General features: G+C 36.0%; 1 protein-coding gene across 1 annotated transcript in view; it reads left to right on the forward strand.

Annotated features, from left to right (window-relative positions):
• Window positions 1–25,517, forward strand: part of LOC126469947 (delta-1-pyrroline-5-carboxylate dehydrogenase, mitochondrial) — a 114,705-nt gene that overhangs the window by 24,748 nt on the left and 64,440 nt on the right. Inside the window, exons 4-7 of the mRNA XM_050097354.1 lie at window positions 6,396–6,443; window positions 6,539–6,753; window positions 12,224–12,395; window positions 19,247–19,434. Of these exons, the coding sequence (XP_049953311.1) occupies window positions 6,396–6,443; window positions 6,539–6,753; window positions 12,224–12,395; window positions 19,247–19,434 (623 nt within the window). The remainder of the gene's footprint in view (window positions 1–6,395; window positions 6,444–6,538; window positions 6,754–12,223; window positions 12,396–19,246; window positions 19,435–25,517) is intronic.

A 25,517-nucleotide genomic window follows, 5' to 3' on the forward strand; every position in this document is an offset into this window, starting at 1 on the left:
AGACATCTTAGTTATTGATGATAAATATCAACAGTGATGATTACACCTGGGGGAAGCAATTTGTAGTACACCACAATGTTGCTGTTCGTCCAGATGCATTAGGGGGAATTGCTGCTTTGTTTGGGCTCAACTCTCATCAACAGCAGTGATACAGGATAGGGATAGTCAATGTTGTTCATGAGCCAATTGATGACGAGCAAGTCGATATGTGCATATGGCCACCTGCTGGTTTTTGTGATTTTGGATTAGAGCATGCAGTACCCATACACGTAATTTTTGAATCTACCCCATTGCATACAAACGTCACATGGCAGTGGACTGATCACAGTTGATCACATTTGTCAGTTTTCAAGTTCACTGACATGAATGATTGTGGATTAGTGCATTTAAACGATCTGCTTCAAACATGAAAGTCTTCCTGAACATCGAGACTCACTAATGTCAAAATGATCCTCCTCAATATGAGAAAACATTTTCTTGCCATGCTCTGTCCATTGGTATTATCATCATACATCATGCTAATGTTTCTGGCTGCCTCTGGTGCTGTCATCTCTGTATTGAACTTAAACAGGAGAATACATTGGAAATATTCCAATTTCTCCACTTTGCACTTCATTTTCTAGTGCCCACAATTCCACTCACTATCTCCAAATGACAAAATGATAATATGTAAACTCAAATGGCAATGGTGAACTATATGTGAAAACAACAGTAAAGCCTTCACAAAGACTATAGCAGAATACTTTGATCCAAACATCTTGATGATAAATCTGGGAAAAAACTGTTGCAGTGGACGTGTTCACCACCAAGAATAGGACATTAGCTAATCCACATTCTGAAATAAATGGCTAAACAAATGGCAAAGCAGTGTGTGCAAAATTTCTTTGTGTATGCATACAACAGAATATGAAATGGGATACACATGTAGGCTACATAAACAGAAAACTGGGCAAAGCATGTTTCATAATCATATGATAATCTCAGGACCATATATTTTGTTTATATTCACTCAGTACTAAAATATTGTGTAGTATTTTGGGGAAATTGTGGACCAAGTTTGAAATAATTTAAATTACAGAAAAAGGTTTCTAGACTAATGGAAGGGATAGATCAAAGACCATGATGGAAGCCACTACTTAAGAAAAATAAAATACTACCACATCCATGTATTTACATACTAGATATAAAAACAAAGATGAGGTGACTTACCGAACAAAAGCGCTGGCTGGTCGATAGACACACAAACAAACACAAACATACACACAAAATTCAAGCTTTCGCAACAAACTGTTGCCTCATCAGGAAAGAGGGAAGGAGAGGGGAAGACGAAAGGAAGTGGGTTTTAAAGGAGAGGGTAAGGAGTCATTCCAATCCCGGGAGCGGAAAGACTTACCTTAGGGGGAAAAAAGGACAGGTATACACTCGCACACACGCACATATCCATCCACACATACAGACACAAGCGTCTGCTTGTGTCTGTATGTGTGGATGGATATGTGCGTGTGTGCGAGTGTATACCTGTCCTTTTTTCCCCCTAAGGTAAGTCTTTCCGCTCCCGGGATTGGAATGACTCCTTACCCTCTCCTTTAAAACCCACTTCCTTTCGTCTTCCCCTCTCCTTCCCTCTTTCCTGATGAGGCAACAGTTTGTTGCGAAAGCTTGAATTTTGTGTGTATGTTTGTGTTTGTTTGTGTGTCTATCGACCTGCCAGCGCTTTTGTTCGGTAAGTCACCTCATCTTTGTTTTTATATATAATTTTTCCCACGTGGAATGTTTCCTTCCATTATATTTACATACTAGAAAATTTAATAATTATAAAAGAAAAATCAAGCAGTAGCAGTCCATGCATTGTCTCCTTATGAATCTGTACATAGCTACCATGCAAGACAAATATGTGATGCACATGTACAACAGAAAAGAAACAGCACTATTAAAGAAATGCATAATCCACCATGACTCCAAACTGTTAATGCATTACCAAAATCCACAAAAATAATAATAGACAGAAACAATTTCAAATCAACAGAGAAGGATTACTTGGTGAAGCACTGCTACTACACATAAGGGAGTTTCAAGAAAATGAAAACTGCAGCACAAATTAAGATTGTTTTTGTAAAGTGTATAGGCTAATAAGATATTGTGTAATATTAACCTTTGCTAAATTGATATATGGACAAAAAAATAACGTGTGTGGTACTTAAGGAATGATTCATTATCTTTTGTACACCATACAGGCTTAGATTTACAGGAGCAATAAATAAATAAATAGGATTGCTGTAGACTTTGACAAAGGAACTGCTTATACAGCATGAACTGAAGCACCTTGGATGGTGCTGTGTCATCGTTAACATATATTCCAATTTGTATTTTCCGCCAGTTTACAAATTACAAACAAAGCCCTCACTGAGAGCCAACAATGTTTATTAACACAGGTAATTTCTGTAAAAACAATGTAAAATTACTTGTTAGTCCATGAACCAAACAGTAATAATTCTTGGTGAAATATTCATTTGAACCACAATGGAAATTAATATGAGATAGTTCCAGATAACTTAATAAAGTCAAAGTGTGATTTAGTCAGATAATACTTATTTTGTAATAAAAGTCCCATATGGACAATAATTGGCAGAAACCACAAGTTTTTGGATCATAACACTAAACACAAAATAAACAGCCATAGCACTGCACAATCCCATTTGCAGAGGCAGGTCAGATAACAGAAAACTGAGCTAAGACTGCCACTGGGCAGTCCTATATTTATCCTGTTACAGAACCTCTTATGGCTGGTCTGTGATATTTGGCCTTGACCATTTGCACATCCAATGGGTTTACTAAAAAGACCATTATGTAGATAATTAAAAAATGTAACAAATTGGGTTGATTGAAATGGTAATATGATAGCCAACGGAAAGGAAGTGCATCAGGGCTTCACGATGATGAAATTTTTATTCTCATTGATTACAGCTTAGTTGCTCCTGAATTATGCTCATATGAATTGATGGCAATAAAATGAAAGAGAAATACTTTTTGAAATAAATTGCCTTACAGGAATTTTATATTTATGTTTGGTTTTGAATTGGTAACTCAATTAACATTACAGTAAGCAGTGTTCTGATTAATACCTTGAGAAGCAAGAGAAGCAGAGACTAAAAAGGCACAAAAAGTTTAACGTATTTTCACAAGGATTAACAGAATTTCTTGATTGTATTTCCCTACATACGTGTTTTATGGAATTCGTTTGAAAATTTTGATCTGAATGTCAGGACCACTGGTTATATTTCTTGGACTTAACTACTTACACAGTATATGTCAACTCTTAATTGCAAATTGATTAGTAACAAGAAATAAGTTTATTAATGAAGATTATGAAACATGTGTTCATTATAGCATGATCACTGAAAGGAGGTGACCTTACGTGTGTCTCACTGGACCATTATTGTAAGTGATTTGCTTTGATAAAAACATGAGTCCTGATACATTTATTATGAAGCTTTCTTACATGAAGGTTACTGGTAATCTGCAGTACCAGAAAATTTTAAATATTCTGTTTTGTGGAAAATATCAGTTTTGTATCAGTGGTTTGAGAACAGATATGGACATTTGATAGAACTCAATTCATTGGTGGAATACTGAAAAACTAAATCAGTGAACAGGACTCTTCACAAATTATCAGGAAACATTGGTTGAGCTTATAAGATCCTTACGACATTGCCATAATCATTACTGAATATAGGGTATTCAGTTAACACAACCCTCTTACAGAAATTCTGCAACAAAGCTGGTGGCAAACAGTGGAGACGTTAATGAGTTGGCCTAATATGTACACACTGTAAATGGTTTCATTGCTACTTATGTATTGCTCGGGTACAAATCATCTAAATGAGTGGGGATTAATTACAGCACTTGCTCAATTATTTCTGTGTGAATACTGTCACTGTGTGATGATCATGTGCCAACATTACTATGATAAATGCAATTTGTATAGCTTCAACAGTAATTTGGGTTACAGATATGGATCATACGTTGCTCTTGCTAGACTGCAGCATATAAATTCTCACCACTTTCTACTGTAACATCACATTTTTCATACATAGAAAGATCTTGATTGTGTTGGATGATGATGATGATGATGATGATGATGATGAATTTAGGAGTGCGGGTACATTTACCTTTCTGACACGTCTTGTCATTATTTACCACAACTACAATTACTGCAATGGTATTTGAGGCTTCTTGTTGTGAACTCACTTTATTGAATTTCTTCTTCCAATGGAGTTAATACGTCTTTTACACTTGAACTTTCTTTTATCATAAACAATAAAATAAAGGATATAGACAAACCAAGGAATAAGTAAGTAACATTTTAGCAATCAAATCAATAGAAGTAACAAGTCAATTATGTAACGGATAAGCTTACAAATAAGAACTGGAACCTGATAGCTGAACATAAGTGATTGTTCGTAGCACACAAGAACACACAGATACAATGTTCTGATGCTGTTTCCTGTCTGTCAATAACAGAAACAATTAATTATGGCTGGATTAGTGTCCATGAGAGCCATAGTGAGGTGCTGCTCAACCCTCTGGCAGAACTGCCAAAGCTGCCACTTCCCCTTCCCCGTACCCTTCCCCCGCTCCTCCAGAATAAACTAGACATACTTAAGAAATTCTAATAATTCCAAAAATAGGTTTAATAAAAAAGAAGTGTTACTGAAAAATATTGCGTAAATGATTTATATAAATGGAAAAATATTGCACCCTACAAATTAGATGTATCATTGTAGGAAATTAATAAAACATTGTATAAACTGTATAAAGAAATTGGAAGTCAAACTAAATATATGTCTTAATGTTCATGGCATCTACTATATTTTAGTATGATGTATAATAAAGAACATAGTTTACTTGCCCCTCATAAATTATTAGTGCATAAATTATTAATTGGAAATAAAAGATAAAGGGCTGTAATTAAGTGTGGAGAACACATACCGTTCCAAGAATTGTGTTTTTGTTATAATTTTACTTTTTATTTTCTTAATTTGAGCAAAGAAAACCCCTTGAATATGTCATTGAAGCCAAATGTAGCAGCTGTGTCGTATTCTGTTGACAAAACTGAATTTCACAGTCTTGCTTCACATACACTCAATCTTAAGTAGCTTTTTATCATCTTTAATTTGCTGAAATAGTGTTGACAGAATGCTCCAGTCAATTGAATTATCATAAATAACACCAAAGCTATTTCATTGTTTAGATAAGTATCTCATAACCTACTCTCCGGAAAAAAAACCTTCAAAACATGCAAATAAGAAGCTGTATCAGCGCTCATCAACTCTTTCTACTGGAACTTTAAAGCTGCTGTTTCATTCAATAGCTCATCTGTAGTGATATTTCTGCTCTATGTGACACCAAATCTGAGGTATATTTTTCAAAATAAGACACAGAGTTCTCATTTAAGGCATTCCCAACAGGAATGTAAAGTGAGGTGAAATTATGAGTTATGTGAGATCTGCATGCCAATTCACTTACCATTCTATCAGATACTTTGAAGCAGTGACACTCCAGCCCTCAGTTGGCAGATATCGTCAAAAATCAGAAGCCTTCAGTCAAATAGTATATTTGGTTCAGCACTTGCTCGGTGGCATCTGAGATACTCGAATACCACAGCAAAGTAGCAACAAAAACTCCATTGTTGAACATGATTGAGCTGTGTTGAAGGGAGCTGTGTGAACAGAGTAGACTGTTGACATATCATAACCTATTTGACACCTGTTCAATAGTAGTTTTTTCTTTATGATGCTAATTGGGTGAAATGATACTGTCACAACAGCAAGCACGTTCGGTCATGGGCTAAGCAAAAGGCTTTTTCTCAAAGGCAGAAGATAGATTCTGCAGGGATAGGAGACCTCACATATCTATCGTGAACTGATCTTAAATTGACTTTTTTTTTTTTGCCAGTTTTTGTGTCCCCATTGTTTCTGTGCCCTCAGCATGGGCCTGTTTGCAGTGGTGTCTGTGCACACATGTCCAGTTCAGATACCATGTGTATAAATGTCAGGTCACCATGAAAGCATATGCTTTTGTTGTAAGTTAAAGTAGAAGTATCTATCTGCCACTTTTGTATTATACCAAGATTTTTGATGGACAAATATGGTGATGGAAGCTTCTTGATGAATAAATATGGAGATAAGATCGACTGGACACATACTTGACTGGAAATGTATCTGCCTAATAGTTTGAGGAATGTGCGGGATATGGAATAAGCTTGATATTGTATTGTAGTTGCATTCATTTATAGTCCTACAGGGACGCATGTGCAATTTTTTAACTTTTGATAATAATATGTAGTACCTTATGGCCAATAATTAATGTCTGTCATTAATACCTGTCTTTTGCAGCCACACAACAGACATCAGAAGCTGGCTAAAGTGTACCAGGCAGATAAGGTTAGTTATATTTTCTTTTGCAAGTTAATTATGAGGTTATGTCATAAATGACCATTTTCTTTTATTTTTTGTTAAAAAAATTATTCTCATTCCAGAAATTGTTAGATAATGCGATAGACACTGCTTTGCAAGCACAAAAGAAATGGGCACAGGTTCCTTGGCAAGAGAAAATAAAAATCTTTCAGAGAGCAGCAGAAATGATTGCAACAAAGTATAGATTTGATATTAATGCAGTTACTATGTTGGGTCAATCCAAAACAGTGGTTCAAGCTGAAATTGACTCAGCTTGTGAACTAGCAGACTTCTTTAAGTAAGTACTGTGCTATGAAAGTCATATGGTGTACTTCTGTAGGGTAATCAGTTATGTTTTGGCAGACTAACTACTTTAAATATTTGAAAATATGCAACTTGAGAGAGCATGCCTCATTCTTGTCGCAAGTTGCAAATTTTTGTTCCAAGTTGTGGTGGCCCTACATAGAGATTGATAAGATTCTGATGCTGCAGAATTTCTGATGGCTTGTGGCTGATCTGTAAAGTTTTCATGTGACTGTAAGATATGAGGGCTATTCAGAAAGTACGGAATGTTCTGTCATTAAAAAAAAACTAAGTAGAAGAAATATATTTTATTATATACATCTGAAAGAGCGACTGACATATTACTTTTCCACATAGTCACCAAACACATTGAGGCACTTTTCATAGTGGTGGACAAGCTTTGAAAGACCTTCATCATAAAATTCTGGTGCCTGAGACTTCGGGCAGTGAGTCACGCCCGCCTGGAGTTCCGCGTCATCATCAAAGCACTGCGTTGCGAGCCAGTTCTTCATCTTGGGAAACAAGTGGAAGTCGCTTGGTACAAGATCGGGGCTGTAGAGCGGATGAGGGAAAATTTCCCGTTTGAATGAATTAAGGAGTTATTCAGTGTGGTTTGCCGTGTGAGGTCGGGCATTGTCGTGCAGAAACAAAATTTTGGATGTCAGCTTTCCTTGGCATTTGTTTTGAACTGCTGTTCTAAGGCTGTGCAAAGTTTGACAGTACTGGGCAGAATTTATGGTTGCTCCACGTTTGAAAAAACCAATAAGCAGCACACCTTACCTATCCCAAAACACTGTCGCCATCAACTTCCTTGCTGACAAGGTTTGCAAACATTTTCTTGGTTTTTGGGAGGACCTTGTGGGCCCTCACTCCATAGACTGTAATTTTGTCTTGCAATTGACGTGTTTCACCCAAGTCTCATCACTGGTTACGATTCAATCCAGTAATGAATCACCATGTTTGTGGTAGGACTCCAGAAATGTCAACGTTGCCCCCATTCTCTGTTCTTTATGGTGCTATGTAAGCATTTTGGGCACCCATCTTGCACAAAATTTGTGGTAGCCTGATGGATGCTGACTGAGCTGCTGAGCATGTACATATATGCGATCGGCGCGCACCTAGCGGCATCAGATGGAAATATTCCCTACCTTCTGAATAGCCTTCATAACATAATAGAAAAATCTTACTTAAGGGGTTGAAGCTTAAATGTTTCATTTGATTTTCCATTTTCTGGTGTATGTATTGAATCTAAACTAATTAATGATTGCAACAAATCATTCATTCTTGAAGTACTGCAGTCACTTTCTCCTTATAGAGGTACCAAGGTAATAGCAGTCTCTGAAATGACTGGTGTAAGATCTTGAATGCAATCTGCATTTTGAAACATGTTTGGGTTACATGAATGTTTAGAAATTTGGCCCAAAATACTGTTAGCATCTTATGCAGAAGCATAAAGTTGCTGAGCAAGAATCGATGTGTGGATAGTAGTTTGTGTGAAGCCAATTTGTCAGTACCATATTTTTGGAGATTTTCTTGTTAAATTTAAACCAAGTTTTGAAAACTATTAGAATATTTATCTTTTAAATGCTTAGGTTCTCGCTATTTTGAGTTACAAGAAGTTATTGTAATTTTGTTCTCCTTTAGTATTAAATACAAAGCAGAATAGCTTGATCTAATACACTCACTCCCTTCATTAGCAAATTAACTATTCCTCAACACCTAAGGATATGTTGTGCTATAAATATCTTTTTCCCCAATTTATTCAGTACTTTGTCATTTGTTGTTTGATCTACCCATCTAATTTTCAGCATTCCTCCCTAGCATCACATTTCAAAAACTTCTGTTCTCTCGTGTGAACTTCTTATCATCCTAATTTCACTTCCATGGGAGGCTACACTCCACACAGCTACCTTCATGAAAGATTTCTTAACTTTAATTTATGTTAGATTTTAACAAATTACTTCTTTTTTCAGAAATGCTTTTCTTGTTATTGCCAGTCTGCATTTTATATCCCTTGTACTTCAGCCATCAACTATTATTTTGCCGTCCAAATAGCTGAATTCACTTAGTACTTTCAGTGCCTTGTTTCATAATCTTATTCTTTCAGTATCACATGATTTAATTAAATTACATTCCATTACTCTTGTTTTATTTTTGTTGATGTTCATTTTATATCTTCTTCTCAAGACATTACCCATTCTGTTCAGCTGCTATTCCAAGTACTTTGCCTTCTCTGACAGAATTACAGTGCCACCGACAAACCCCCAAAATTTTTATTTCTTCTACCTGAACTTTAAATCCTTTTCCAAATATTTCTTTAGTTTCCTTTGCAGCTTGCTCAATGCAGAGATTGAGTAACATCTGAGATGAGCTGTAAACCAGTTTCATGCCCTTCTGAACTATTGCTTCCCTTTCATGTCTGTGGACTCATACCCACAGTCTGGTTTCCGTGCAAATAATAAATAACCTTCCGCTCCCTGTATTTTATCCCTAGTACCTTCAGAATTGCAAAGAATGTAGTCCAGTCAACATTAGTCTAAATACACCAATGGTATACCAATGCTATAAATGTAGGCCATCTGAGCTGTTGATATTCATATAGCTGCTTCTCTTTTCTTCAAATGTGTCTGATTTTTCTATAGGTGGTATATACATGTCCCCCTAGTCATTTGTGATTCTACAACCTCGCATTTGTCCTCTAGCCATTCTTGTGTAGCCATTTTCTGTCTGTCTCATTTTTTAGATCTCTGTATTTCCTTTTACTTGCTTCATTTGATGCATTTTTATGTTTTCTTGTTCCAACAATAAATTTAGTATATCCTGTGCTATCCAAGGATTTCTACTAGGGCTTGTATTTTACCTACTTTATTCTTTCCTGCCTTTACTGTTTCATCTTGCAAAGCTAGCTATTTGTCTTCTGTTGTTGTTCTCCCCCCCCCCCCCCCCCTCCCTTACCTATTTCACTCAGGCATTACCAAATGATTTCTCTGGAACTATAATATACCTTGTAAACTGTGCTAGTGACTTCACTTCCTAACAATGCTGGAAATGACATAAGTAAAAATTAGAAGAGTAGTGTGCCACTGAAACCACTGTAATGCTAGAAGTAAGTGTTGAAGGGGCGAACGACCTACTCTGTACTTGTTCTACCTGCATTTTCTATTGACTGTGAGAAGGGTGATTAAGGCAGTTATATGAGTACCCACATTACAAATCCAAGGAACTGTTGTGTTCTGTGGCATATCATAATGTGTTAGCACCAGGTATATTAATCATAGTGAAATTTCATAACAGATTACAACCATATGCACTCCAGGAATTAAATACCCAAACTTTCTGTCTTTTTCAGACAATGTTCTTGCCAACTGTGTTATCTAAGTAAGTTTTAAATCTTGTAGTTTGTTTATCCTTCTTTACAATCTCCACAGAGGCTTTTCTACATACTGCATCTTAATAGTTGTATAATCGCTTGAAATTTTGAAATGTTCTACAACCATCACACACTGTACAATTTATGCATTGTACCATAAAATAGTGTCAGTTTAATTTTATCCTTGCCAAGACCATTTTATATTAATTTTCTTGTCAAAGAATGTCTTAAGAGAAACATCTTGCACTTTTGGAAAATTGGAGGAGTTAATGTCCTAATGACCTCTTTCATTCCTGATACAATAACCAAAATTTCCAACCAAATAATTGATGTTTAGTATTCGCCATACTTTTACATTCAAAATATCCCTTAACTATCTTGAAATGGCCTTTGCTGTCATTTATACGTTTATGTAACTCCACAGTGGTTTTTATCTCCTCATCCAAATGTGAGCACGTTGCTGCATGTTATGTTATTTTTTAAATAACAATCTTCAGACTGAGATTACTTTGATATTTGCAATATCATTTCTAATTTTCTTGTTTACAATAAAAACTTTACTCAAATTTCCTTCTTGCTCTGTTCCTCTGGCATAAAATATGGCAATTGTTTCTAATTCTTTTGCATTTCTGATAAAACAACTATATCCTATTTGATATTGTTTAACTCAGCTTCAAACTCCTTAGCAGCAGCAGCAGCAGCAGTTGGTGTTTTTGAGTTCCATGTTTTCCTTCATTTAGCCAAACCTTGTGTAGCAGGGAGTGGGTGTTCAAGTAGTTGTGCAACTTTTGTTGCTGGTTGTGATGTGAAGACCTGTATTTAACTGATGGTTCAACAGAACGTGATGGAGATCGAGGGTAGTTGTAACTCATACAATTTGTCAAAACATGTATGTCTATTTAAACATTCCCATTGGTTGCTACTTGACCATAAATAAGTTTTGAGCACAAATTACACTTTTGGGACATTTATTTTACTGCTGTTTATCTGTGTCGTTATTAACCACATCACTTGGTTACTTAATTTACACACATACTGAATGATCATAGCTTTCTGGCTACCTTCCTACCCATGTGAAATAACAAAATATTAGAAAGCCACATGCGACTCATTGTGTACAGCGAGTTTTCTTTTAACAAATACTTGCATACTGCAGAGCACCAAACATTAGAAGATTTTCACATTTAGGCTCAGGCGAGCCAATTACTTGTAAGATCCATTGGCTTTAAGCATGAAAATGACAAGGTAATTGATTAATTTTTAATTCCTGACACAGCTTTTTGCACAAATTTACATTGTGCATGTCTGTTCCAAGTAAACATTTTACAGTGAAAGAAACATTAATCATTATAAAAGGTTCAAGTTTTGCAAACATAACTCATCTGTCTTTGTAGCCTGTGTATTATTTCAACAAGTTAATACAGTACAGTTATGAGCGGAAAATACAGCACATGGTCTGTCAAGGTTCTGGTGAACTTTGAGTCTGGGGGTTCCCAAAATAATATGAAAGTCTGTATGGCACAGAACCTTTTACTTTTAAAAATGCAATGCACAAATGTTGTCCGATGCACTTAAATTGGAATTTATGTTGAATTTTTTAATTTTTTTCTGCCTTACATTGTACACTCCACAATTTAAAAAGTAGTGAAGACTTATTCTAAACATTGACGGAAACAAGAAATACAACTGCATTTGTGGACTTAATTCTCGTGGGTAATACTTCCTTACTGAGTCATGTGGAGAAGGTTTTGCAGTTCAGATTACTGTCAATTGCTCCCTTTTGCTTTAATGAATATAGTTTAGATGATAATGCCAACAACATTTTGCTGTTGATCTGAATTAACAAACTCCTATGTCACTAACTGTGAAGTGTGTCATTATTATTAGGATGGAGGTGCACACGCGACAGCACCTTCGTATTAGATTTGTTATGATGTAAGAATGTCTCTGTGTAGTGCTTTAGCAGAATTTGATTTGCAATTTTACACAGTGATTAAATTGTATGTTTTCTTGCACTCATTACATCAAATAATCGTGTAACTTATTATTCTCAAGCTGGTATTTCAGGATCATCATAGGTGCTATTGTTTTGCAGCTTTAACACCTATTATCTGAAAGAGATGTTGAAATATCAGCCAATAAGTGTTGACCCAAAGGTGACACTAAATAGTGTCAGATTCAGAGGACTGGAAGGTTTTGTAGCAGCCATAAGCCCATTTAATTTCACAGCAATTGGAGGAAATTTGGCATATGCTCCTGCATTAATGGCAAGTACATTTTTCATCTCATTAAAGTTATTATTAGTGGTACAGCACTAATTTCAGATCTCCCCCCCCCCCCCCCCCCCCCCAATTTCATTAATGCTGCACACATTTTTATTGATAGATATTCTGTGATTATGATAGATAATATTGTTGCATATTATTGTATTAGCAACCAGTCACATGTAGAACAAATCTAAATTTTTTATCTCTTTTTCCCATGTTTGCAGAAAATGTGATTAATAGGGTTGTCTTTTTCTTTCAAGGCAAATACAATAAATATATTTGTGTTTACACATTGCTATTGTTGCATCATACTTTATTAGTCTCATAAAATACATATTTGGATAATTTTATTCAGGTATTGGAGATACAAAAAATTTGTATCTCCAATATACCTTACGCTGATAACAGTAACTTAATATTAATACAGTACATTAATACTGTATAGAGAGAGCCACTTGATAAATCTTATATGAAGGTTCATCTTGCACAATTTGTCAGTCCATCCTGTGTGTGTTATTCTGCTGAGTAGCAGCATTTTTTCCACAGAATGTCCTGCAGCCTTATTCTTTCTATGAGATACAGCTTTTTTGCTTAATTTATCATATGTTTTGGTTCACATACTGTTCTATACTGTGTGTTCTGAGAAAGTAATTGCAATCGGTGTGTGGAGAGCAGAAATTATCGTTGTATTTTGTGCTGTAAGTGTAATGTGACTCATTAGTCAGGTGCTAGTCTATAGATCTACAGATCTTGGGTAAATCATCGTTCAGTTCTAAGGTTTTTACCTGTCATATATTACTTCTTTCACTTCTGACAGTGTTCGTTAATATGGAAAATGTCAAGTTTCACTGTGGTTTGTAATCCATGTTAAACTGTAGGTCCCCGTATAACTGACTGAGTCAATCAGTTCAAAGGTCAGAGGAAGGCAATGGCATACACCTTCATCAGGAACATGCCTAGTAAAGCACTGTGTTGTTCAAACCAACCTTCAGGTTGGTGACAGCCAGCCCCTTGCCCAATTTTTTTTTTTTTTTTTTTTTTTTTTTTTTTTTTTTTTTTTTTTTTTTTTTTTTTAAACCAAAATTGATTTGGCTTAAATAGTATTCGGTAGTTGTATGAGTAGATTATAATTTTGTAAATATGTAAGTATCATTTATCCTGTGAAAAATATACATTTACAGAGAAAATAAACAGCCACTGATGACACCACAATTATGTTGAAACATGTTTGTGCAAATTAACAATTTTCTTTTTGCTAAAAGGCAGATCTAGTCATGTGTGTGAAGAGCTTATTTAAACCATAACTAGTTTTGATACTTTCATACTGCTCTTCAGATAATCTACATACATTGTGGATGCTTAATGCATATGGTACAGACTTCACTGCAATATACATTAGATTGATTTGGTAAGTTGCTAATTTTCCGTTAGGTGGCACATTTCAATGTAAGCAGCATCAAATTGACACCAATTATAAACAGGCACAGCTTGCCTATGTTCTAAAGAGTGGTGCATCAGCTGAAAACAAGAGGTATTCAAGAGAATTTACAAGGGGATATTATGTGGATTGCATGTATGCCAATAGTATGCTACAAAAGGATAGTGTTGATTTTGGATCTCAGTTTTTGTTAAAATATTTTCTGATGCTTTTAAAATTTACTTCACCATGGAAACTACTATACTCTGAGTGACTGTATCAGTGCCATGGAGGTTCTTAAAATGTGAAACAAGTGGGCACAAGGAACTTCACCTAACTTCCTTTACGAAGCAGTGGTTTTCAGAGCCCTTGTAAACCTCGATTTGATAGGTTTTATAACTACTGAATGGACTCTTATTCCTTAGAAAGCTGCTTCAATTCACATTCATTGTGTTATAGGCTGATCTTGAACCTGGTGTATCATACATAAGAGGGCTGTGATATGTCTTTATTCATGTTGATACATGTTGTGGTACTGTTAGAAGAATTAATCACTATTAAAAGTGTACCAAAGAATAAACTCCCAGAGTTGAACATAATGTATTTTCCATGATAAGTATTTCTGTATGTCACTGTGAAACAGTAGAAGAGTTGAATTGCCAATAAGTAGTACTCTTGTTGAAATAATCACTAAGTAAAATATTTTATGTATAAAATTAACGAAACAGTTGCGGTAGCAAAAGGAAATACATTTGACTCTATAAAACGTGTGTAACAAGACATGAGAAAGAATTTCCACCTTTATATTACACCATCGCTTGAAGCTAAAGGCATGTTAAAGCCATTCTGTGCACATAGTTTTAGGAGAAAACTGGAGTTATTCACCTACACCGAAAGTGCTGTGGAAGAAAAGAGCAGAGAAACATTGCATTATTATCTGAAAATAAAGTTTGTGCTAGAAGGTTGCAGGAAAGCTCATGAGAGACCAACTTCATGTCCTCTTCAAAAATGCTATGAAAACTCCATGGTAGTAGTTTTCTTGCACTTTCTGGGGAAATATATTTCAGTCAGTGGGTAGCTTCTAACAGATTGTTATTCAGCAGTGTTCAGGTATAAACTTGGTCAATCAAACTGGATAGTGCTAGCAGCCTGCAAACAGTTTTTAACTGAACAATCACAGGTAACTTTTATGGTGAAAGTGTGTGTGGGTGGGGGGGGGAGAGGGGGTAAAATGGGAATAATTTTATTTGTTGAGGAAGGGGGAGGGGGGGGGGGGAGGTGAAGGACTTAAATCATGTATGAGGGATGTGTCAAGAAAGTGACCGTATGTTTTGAAGCTAAAACCAAATAGTGTCCAACATTAAGAACATTTGCCATATCTAGTTTTATTAGAGTTTAAGTGTGCAACATTCTATTAGAGCATATTTGTATCCTGTTTCCCATGGGAATAAAATTTGCTAAATATGAATGAGCTTTTTCAGCAGCTCTGGTGGACTGGTGGTGGATACCTCTCTCTCTCTCTCTCTCTCTCTCTCTCTCTCTCTCTCTCTCTCCATCTCCATATACCCAATTATCTGCTGAACAAAAAATGCAGTGGGTTGTTTTGAGTTGTGAGAATAAAACAAAAATGTGTTGGGTATAGTCTCCATCCTAACTAATGTCTAAAAGTACATATTTATTGGTATGTATGACAGTATGTCTCCTTTCTTCTGTCACTTATTGATAATGCACAAACTATTGTCATTAAAAATAGCATTGCCTGTGACTGAGACAGTAATTCCTTGGATGCTGTTGCACTTGGAGATTGTAGTGATGACTTGGAAATGCTTTGTCTGTACTAAAATACCACATCAACATAAACAGCCATTGGTTAAGAATTTTCAACTGTCAGCAGATATTTTAACTCCATCCAATTTTAAGTCAGTCAATGTGAAATGTCAGCTATCTTTATTGCATCAAAATATTCGAGGACTGAGAAATGAAATTAATGAATTAACTATCTGCATAGATGAATTAGAGTCTTCAAACCCAGCTGACATAATCTGCCTCTCTGAACATCATGTGACCACTGGTATAGAACTTTTAAGTGTTACAGGGTTTAGGTTAGCATCTCACTATTGTAGATCAGAAATGGAGAAAGGAGGAGTTGCCACATTCATCAGGAACTGTCATAAATTTAAGAACATAGACATTCATAAATTTTGCCTAGAACAGCATATGGAAGCATGTGCAACAGAATTAGATTTTCACAAAAAATCTTTCATAATATTAGGTGTATATCGAGCACCTGCAGGTAACTTTAATCTGTTTGTAAACCACCTTGAAGCTGTACTGGCCCATTTAACAACCAAAAACAAAGAAATAGTGGTTGCTGGTGATTTCAATGTAGATTTCCTTAAAGACTCTCCCAATAAGAACCTATTTGAGTTAGTAACACTATCATTCAACTTAATTCCCACAGTAAAGTTCCCCACTAGGATAACCACTTGCTCACAAACAGCCATTGATAATATCTTTATAGAAAAGTCAAATGAACAAAATTATATTACAAAACCAATAGTCAATGGCCTCTCAGACCATGACATGCAGTTCCTTCTGTTAAATGTTAATACTGAACAGGATATAAAATCTGTTAAATCTGAGCTCAAGAGGGTAATCAGTAAGCCAAAAATTGATTATTTTAGGACACTCCTCAGAGACATTCACTGGACTGATGTTTACAGTGCTCATGGCATGGATGAAAAATATAACATTTTTGCTAATAAAGTGCTTACCTTATTTGAACACTGCTTTCCCCCAAAACTTACCAAGGTTAGAGCAAAGTCTACAAAGAAGCCATGGATTACTCGAGGAATAGGGGTATCTTGTAAAACAAAAAGAAAACTGTATCTGTCAATCCGAAACATTTCCAATGTTGATGCTATAGCACATTATAAGAAATACTGCAAAATATTAAAGACTGTAATACGGATGTCAAAGCAAATATATTACAAGGAAAAGATAGTCATATCAGATAACAAAATAAAGACAATATGGGATATAGTGAAGGAGGAGACCGGTAGAACCAGACATGAAGAGGAACAAATAGCATTAAGAGTAAATGATGCATTGGTGACAGATGTGTATAGTGTTGCAGAACTTTTTAACAAACATTTTATAACTGTTACTGAAAAGATGGGGTTGTCAGGTTCGGTAGATGCTGCTATGGATTACCTTAGACCAGACATTTCAAGTAACTTCCATAATATGAATTTGACCCTCACTACCCCAACAGAAATAATGTCCATCATAAAATCTTTAAAATCAAAAACATCTAGTGGGTATGATGAAATATCAACAAAGTTAATTAAAGAATGTGATTCTGAGCTAAGTAACATATTAAGCTATCTGTGTAACCAGTCGTTTATCAGTGGAATATTTCCCGAATGGCTGAAATATGCTGAAGTTAAGCCACTGTTTAAGAAGGGAGATAAAGAAATAGCATCAAATTTCCGTCCAATTTCACTGTTGCCAGCATTCTCAAAAATTTTCGAAAAAGTAATGTACAGTCGTCTTTATAACCATCTTATCTCAAATAACATACTGTCAAAGTCACAGTTTGGATTTCTAAAAGGTTCTGATATTGAGAAGGCTATCTACACTTACAGTGAAAATGTACTTAATTCATTAGACAAAAAATTGCAGGCAACTGGTATATTTTGTGATCTGTCAAAGGCATTTGACTGTGTAAATCACAATATCCTTTTAAGTAAACTAGAATATTATAGTGTAACAGGAAATGCTGCAAAATGGTTCAAATCTTATATCTCTGGCAGGAAACAAAGGGTGTTATTAGGAAAGAGACATGTATCAAGCTATCAGGCATCATCCAACTGGGAACTAATTACATGTGGGGTCCCACAAGGTTCCATTTTGGGGCCCTTACTTTTTCTTGTGTATATCAATGACCTTTCATCAGTAACATTACCAGATGCCAAGTTTGTTTTGTTTGCTGATGATACAAACATTGCAATAAATAGCAAATCAAGTGTAGTCTTAGAAAGATCAGCCAATAAAATATTTGTAGACATTAATCACTGGTTCCTAGCCAATTCTTTGTCACTAAACTTTGAAAAAACACACTACATGCAGTTCAGAACTTGTAAGGGGTGTCCCAAGAGTATATGTCTAACATATGATGACAAGAAGATAGAAGAAGTGGACGGTGTTAAATTCTTGGGATTACAGCTTGATAATAAATTCAACTGGGAGGAGCACACCACAGAACTGCTGAAGCGTCTTAACAAATCTCTGTTTGCAATGCGAATTTTGTCAGACATAGGGGATATAAAAATGAAAAAGCTGGCATACTATGCTTACTTTCATTCCATAATGTCATATGGGATTATTTTCTGGGGTAATTCATCAAGCCAAGTTAAAGTTTTCCGGGCACAAAAACGTGCAGTAAGAATTATATGTGGTGTGAACTCAAGAACATCCTGCAGAAGCCTGTTTAGGGAACTAGGGATACTAACTACAGCTTCCCAATATATTTATTCCTTAATGAAATTTGTCATTAAAAATATATCACTTTTTCAAACCAACAGCTCAATTCATGGAATCAATACTAGAAATAAGAATAATCTTCACAAGGATTTAAAGTCACTTAGTCTTGTACAAAAAGGTGTGCATTATTCAGGAACACACATTTTCAATAACTTGCCAGCAGCCATAAAAAGCTTAACAACCAATGAAATTCAGTTTAAGAGAAGCCTAAAGGATTTATTGGTGGCCAACTCCTTCTACTCCATTGATGAATTTCTGAGGAAAACCAACTGATTTGTATATAAGTACAACATAACTTCTGCACAATTTCAGTGCAGTAATGTGTTCACTGAAAATTTGTGTGTGTGTGTGTGTGTGTGTGTGTGTGTGTGTGTAAGTATAATCTAACTTCTGCACCATTTCAGTGCAGTAATGTGTTCATTGTAAATAAGTATTACAGTAGTTGTATTACATGTTTCTTACCTTATAAATAAATATAAAACTTTTTTATTTTAAATTCAGTGCAATAGTATTTGTAAAATGACTCTTAGTGTTCATTAAAAAATGACGATCATTCCACTTGGGACCTGTGGAATGGTACATTAGCTTATTTGTTTTAGTTTAAATATTTGTCATGTATTGTTGTTTTTCTGACATGTTCCACATCCTGGAGGACCTCCTCACTACGGATCAATTGGAATGAAAGTAAATCTAATCTAATCTAATCTAAACACTAAATTATTTCACCAGATTTTTATTTGAATGGTGCAGTTGAAGATGTAATCATATTTCTGTGTACAAATTTAGAGTCCCTTGCACAATTTTTTTATTCCTCTCATTGCATCTAAATGAAGATATTGTTTTTATGGGACTATTTCTTTGATACTGATTTTGATACTTTTCTTGATAGGGTTGTGTTGTGTTATGGAAACCATCTGATACAGCAGCACTTTCCAATTATTTAATATTCAAAATCATGCAAGAAGCAGGCTTACCTCCAGGTGTAGTTAACTTTGTACCAGCTGTTGGACCAACATTTGGTGATGCGATAACTTCTCATCCAAATTTAGCTGCCATAAACTTCACTGGTTCTGCACGGTGAGTATTAACTCTTCATTTCTAAATTCAATTCATCTTCACAGTTGCTTATTTTAAAACATTTGAATATAAAATTAAACTGTTACGTATCTAAGGAAATTGTGGGGGCACCTCTTTTTTTTTTGTATTTAGTATTAATTCCTGTTATTATAGAAAGATTAAGTAGTAAAGTTTTTGAATTTTTCTTTTTTTTTATTGCTTTGTGCACTTATTTGTTGCCAGAGTGTATGATTTACTAAATTAATTAATATTCTTAAAGATCAGCTTATCAGAGTTGTTGAAAATGTTACAAGGAAATGCTCAGACTTGTCATGTTAAAACTTGCCCTGTCTCTTTTTCCATTCCTGATTAACCTTAGTTAAAATCCACATGCTAAATTTCAGCTGCCAACATGAACTGGAATTCACAAAAACTGATCTTTTCCTTGCTTTCACTGGGAACTAAGGGTTTGACACCCCTTGATTTCATTAGCTGTTGTTACAGCAAGTGTTGTGCTCATCTACATCTACATGGATACTCTGCAAATCACATTTAAATGCCTGGCAGAGGGTTCATCGAACCACCTTCACAATTCTCTATTATTCCAATCTCGCATAGCGTGCGGAAAGAACGAGCACCTATATCTTCCCATACGAGCAATGATTTCCCTTATTTTATCCTGGTGATCATTTCTCCCTATGTAGCTCGGTGTCAACAAAATATTTTTGCATTCGGAGGAGAAAGTTGGTGATTGGAATTTCGTGAGAAGATTCCGTCGCAAAGAGAAACTCCTTTCTTTTAATGATGTCCAGCCGAAATCCTGTATCATTTCTGTGACACTTGCTCCCATATTTTGCGATAGTGCAAAACATGCTGCCCTTCTTTGAACTTTTCCGATGTGCTCCATCAGTCCTATCTAGTAAGAATCCCACACTGTGCAGCAGTATTCTAAAAGAGTAGTGTAGGCAGTAGAGTAGTGTATGCGTAGTGTAGGCAGTCTCCTTAGTAGATCTGTTACATTTTGTAAGTGTCCTGCCAATAAAATGCAGTCTTTGGTTAGCCTTCCCCACAACATTTTCTATGTGTTCCTTCCAATTTAAGTTGTTTGTAATTGTAATTCCTAGGTATTCAGTTGAATTTACGGCCTTTATATTTTACTGATTTATCGTGTAACCGAAGTTTAACGGATTCCTTTTAGCACTCATGTGCATGACCTCACACTTTTCATTATTTAGGGTCAGCTGCCAATTTTCGCAACATTCAGATATCTTTTCTAAATCGTTCTGCAATTTGTTTTGATCTTCTGATGACTTTATTAGTCGATAAACGACAGCATCGTTTGCAAATAACCTAAATGGCTGCTCAGATTGTCTCCCAAATCATTTATATAGATAAGGAGCAGCAAGGGGCCTATAATACTACCTTGGGGAATACCAGAAATCACTTCTGTTTTACTTGATGACTTTCCGTCAATTACCACGAACTGTGACCTCTCTGACACGAAATCACAAATCCAGTCACATAACTGTGACGATATTCCATAAGCACGCAATTTCACTGCAAACCGCTTGTATGGTACAGTGTCAAAAGCCTTCCGGAAATCCAGAAATATGGAATCAATCTGAAATCCCTTGTCAATAGCACTCAACACTTCATGTGAATAAAGAGCTAGTTGTGTTTCACAGGAACAATGTTTTCTAAACCTATGTTTGAATGTGAGTCAATAGACAGTTTTCTTCGAGGTAATTGATAATGTTTGAACACAATATATATCCCAAAATCCTGTTGCATATCGACGTTAACGACATGGGCCTGTAATTTAGTGGATTACTCCTACTACCTTTCTTGAATATTGGTGTGACCTGTGCAACTTTCTAGTCTTTGGCTATGGATCTTTCCTCGAGTGAACAGTTGTATATGATTGTTAAGTATGGGGCTAATGCGTCAGCATACTCCAAAAGGAACGTAATTGGTATACAGCCTGGAGCAGAAGACTTGCTTTTATTAAGTGATTTAAGTTGCTTCGCTACTCTGAGGATATTTACTTCTACAGTACTCATGTTGGCAGCTCTTCTCGATTTGAATTCTTGAATATTTACTTCTTCTTCTTTTGTGAAGACATTTCAGAAGGCTGTGTTCAGTAACTCTGCTTTGGCAGCACTGTCTTCGATAGTATCTCCATTGTGGAAACTGTTATAAGCATCTCACATTGAAGTCCGCACTAAATTTGGAGCTTCTGTAATAGATCGCCAGTTGTGGGGATTTTGCGTCTGTTTGAATTTGGCATGTTTGTTTCATTGTTTCTGCAACAGTGTTCTAACTCGTTTTGTGTACCAACGAAGCACAGCTCCATTGTTTGTTAATTTATTTGGTATAAATCTCTCAATTGCTGCCGATACAATTTCTTTGAATTCAAGCCACATCTGGTCTACACTTTTATTATTAATTTGGAATGAGTGGATTTTGTCTCTCAGGAAGGCGTCAAGTTAATTTATATCTAATTTTTTGAATAGGTATATTTTTCGCTTATTTTTGGAGGATTTGGCCATTACAATATTCAATCTCGCTACAACAACCCTGTGTTCACTAATTCCTGTATCGGTTTTGATGCTCATTATTAATTCAGGATTATTTGTTGCTAAGAGGTCAAGTGTGTGTTCACAACTGTTTACTATTCGCATGGGCTCATGAACTAACTGCTCGAAATAATTGTCAGAGAATGCGTTTAGCACAGTTTTGGATGATATTTTATGCGTACATCTGGAATTAAACATGTATTTTCGCCAACATATTGAGGGTAAATTAAAGTCACTGCCAACTATTATCGTATGAGTCGAGTATGTGTTTGAAATCAAACTCAAGATTTCATTGAATCTTTCAGCAACTGTATCATCTGAATTGGGAGGTCAGTAAAACGATCCTATTATTATTTTATTCTGATTGCAAAAATGACCTCTGCCCGTACTAACTCACAGGAAGTATCTACTTCCATTTCGCGACAAGTTAACCTACTTCTAATGGTAACAAACATGTCACCGCCAACCGTGTTTAGCCTATACTTTTGGAACACTATTAGGTTCTTTGCAAAAATTTTGGCTGAGCTTATATCTGGCTTTAGCCAGTTTTCAGTGCCTGTAATGATTTGAGCATCAGTGCTTTCTATTAGCGCTTTGAGCTCTGGTACTTAACCAACACAGCTACGCCAATTTACAACTGTTATACCAATGGTTCCTGTATCTACGTTCTTCCTGTGTTAAGCCTGCACCCTTGTGTTTTCCCGAGACCCTCTAACTTAAAAAACCACCCAGTCCATACCAAACAGCCCCCGCTACCCATGTAGCCACCTCCTGCATATAGTGGACACCTGACCTATTCAGCGGAACCCGAAACCCAACCACCCCTTGGCGCAAGTCGAGGAATCTGCAGCCTACACAGTCGCAGAACCGTCTGAGCCTCTGATTCCGCAATCGGTCCTGTTGACTATCTTGCAAATGGTCAGCTCTGCTTTCATCTTGCAAGCAAGACTGGCAGCCCTTACCACTTCTGTTAGCCGCTCGAAACCAGAGAGAATCTCTTCTGATCCAAAGTGACACACATCATTGGTACCGACGTGAGCAACCATCTGCAGTTGGCTGCACTGTACTCTTCATGGTATCCGGGAGGACCCTTCGCTCCTGGTTAGGAGCTCGTAAATGTCACAAAAGCGGTTACTTCGCTGTTGCTGTGTCTGTCTCGGTCGGCTACTACTGCCTGACTGCGTGACTAACACCAACAAGCAGTCAGTAGTTTTCAAAACCAACAAACAAATGACTATCGACGTGCACTATGGAAATCTACTCTAGACCCTGACAAAAATGCAGGAACTGTCTCTAATAATACAGAGATATTCAAAAACCTAACTACCGAAGCTCATGATCGAGGAAGTGTGGCCACATCCTGATGTGTTTAAGTTTCTCATTGTTCTCATTTCTGCTACTTCTCATTACCTTTGTCTTTCTTCAGTTTGGCCTCAATCCATATTTTGTAGTGATTGACTGTTCATTCCGTTCAGCAGATCCTGTAATTCTTCTTCAGTTTCTCTGAGGATAGAAATGTCTTCAGCAAATCTTGTCATTGATATCTTTTCACCTTGAATTTTAATTCCACTCTTGAACCTTTCTTTTATTTCAGTCATTGCTTCTTTGATGTATAGATTGAACAGTAGGGGCGAAAGACTACATCCCTGTCTTAGACCCATTTTAACCCAAGCACTTTGTGCTGGGCCTTCCACTCTTGGTTCTTGTACATATTTAATATCACCCGTCTTTCCCTATAGCTTACCCCTTTTATATTTCTCAGAATTTCAAACATCTTGCACCATTTTACATTGTCAAATGCTTTTTCCAGGTTGACAAATCCTATGAACATTTCTTAATTCTGTTTTCCATTCTTCTGTATATTACTCTTGTCAGCAACTTGGCTACATGAGGTGTCGAGCTGACTGTGCGATAATTCTCGCACTTGTCGGCTGTTGCAATCTTGGGAATTGTGTAGATGATGTTTTTCTGATAGTCAGATGGTATACTGGACTCATACGTTCTACACACCAGTGTGAATAGTTGTTTTGTTGCCACTTCCTGCAGTGATTTTAGAAATTCTGATTGAATGTTATCTATCCCTTTTGCATTACCTAATTTTGTCTTCAGGAGCTCTTCTAAATTCTGATTCTAGTACTAGACCTCCTCTCTCTTCTATATTGACTTCTGTTTCTTCTTCTGTCATTTCATCAGACAAGTCCTCCCCCATCTTCAATGTATTCTTTCCACCTATTCATTCTCTCCTCTGAATTTAACACTGGTATTCCCATGGCACTCTTAATGTTACTGCCGTTGCTTTTAGTTACAGTAAAGGTGGTTTTGACTTTTCTATATGCTGACTCAGTCCTCCCAACAGTCACTTCATTTTTGATTTTTTTCCACGTTTTCATGCAGCCATTTCACTTTACCTTCCCTGCAATTTGTATTTATTTCATTCCCAATTTACTTTTATTTCTGTATTTCCCTGAGCATTTTTTGTACTTCGTCTTTCACCGATCAAGTGAAGTGGTAGTGCACATTTAATTATCTGTAATTTTTTAAAGAAACACCAAGAACTAAAATTACCTTATCATGCAAAGAGAAAGCAGTGATGTACTGAGTGAGTGAAAGCGGTAATAAATGAATATGTAAGAGTATTGCTCGAAAGGAATTTTGCCGTGACTGTTCAGAACATGAATTGTATGGATAGAAAAATTAAGTTACAAAATGAGATAAGAGTCAATTGGATATAATGGCAACATTAAATGCACTTCCTTTTGTACTTTTTTCCTTGAAGTCAGAAAAAGTCGTTTAGTTCCAACTATACCATCTTGTACAACATGACTTTCATCAAAGCTGAAAGGACACACACACACACACACACACACACACACACACACACACACACACAGAGAGAGAGAGAGAGAGAGAGAGAGAGAGAGAGAGAGAGAGAGTAATGACTGTAATCAGTGTGGATGGTTCATTGTTATCGGTACAATATGTTTGTCTTCAAGAATCTAATGGTAGTTTTGGACTATGTCTGAAAAGATAATATTCTACACAGACGTTTTCAGAGAAAATTATTTGAGACATATCCTGCAGTTTCCAGCCTACAAGTGCGACAATATTATCAAATTGCAGTTGCTAATACAGTATCAGTTTGCCTCTCCTTGGTTTCAAAATGTGATTAAGCATGTGTGGCACTCCTCAAATTACACCAGTATTAGGCTGACTTTATTCCTGATCGTGGCCCAGCTTTGTCTAAAAGTGACTGACTGTGATTCTCAGGACCGTCAAATTTTATCCTTAATTGTATGCTCATTGTGCACAGAAAATATAAATTTGGGACATTGCATCAATATTTCAAATTTTTACAATAGTTACACAGAATAAAATTAATGTGGACATGCTAGCAACCATCTATGTATTTGTGCATTCTCCAAACCAGTTTAGAAGGAACTTTGTGGAGAAAACATGACTCATATTTCTTTATGGATATTAAGTATATTAAGATCACTTTCAATTGGCAGTTCGGCTGTAGCCTCACAA

Source organism: Schistocerca serialis, chromosome 3, assembly GCF_023864345.2.
Source record: "Schistocerca serialis cubense isolate TAMUIC-IGC-003099 chromosome 3, iqSchSeri2.2, whole genome shotgun sequence".
NCBI lineage: Eukaryota > Metazoa > Arthropoda > Insecta > Orthoptera > Acrididae > Schistocerca > Schistocerca serialis.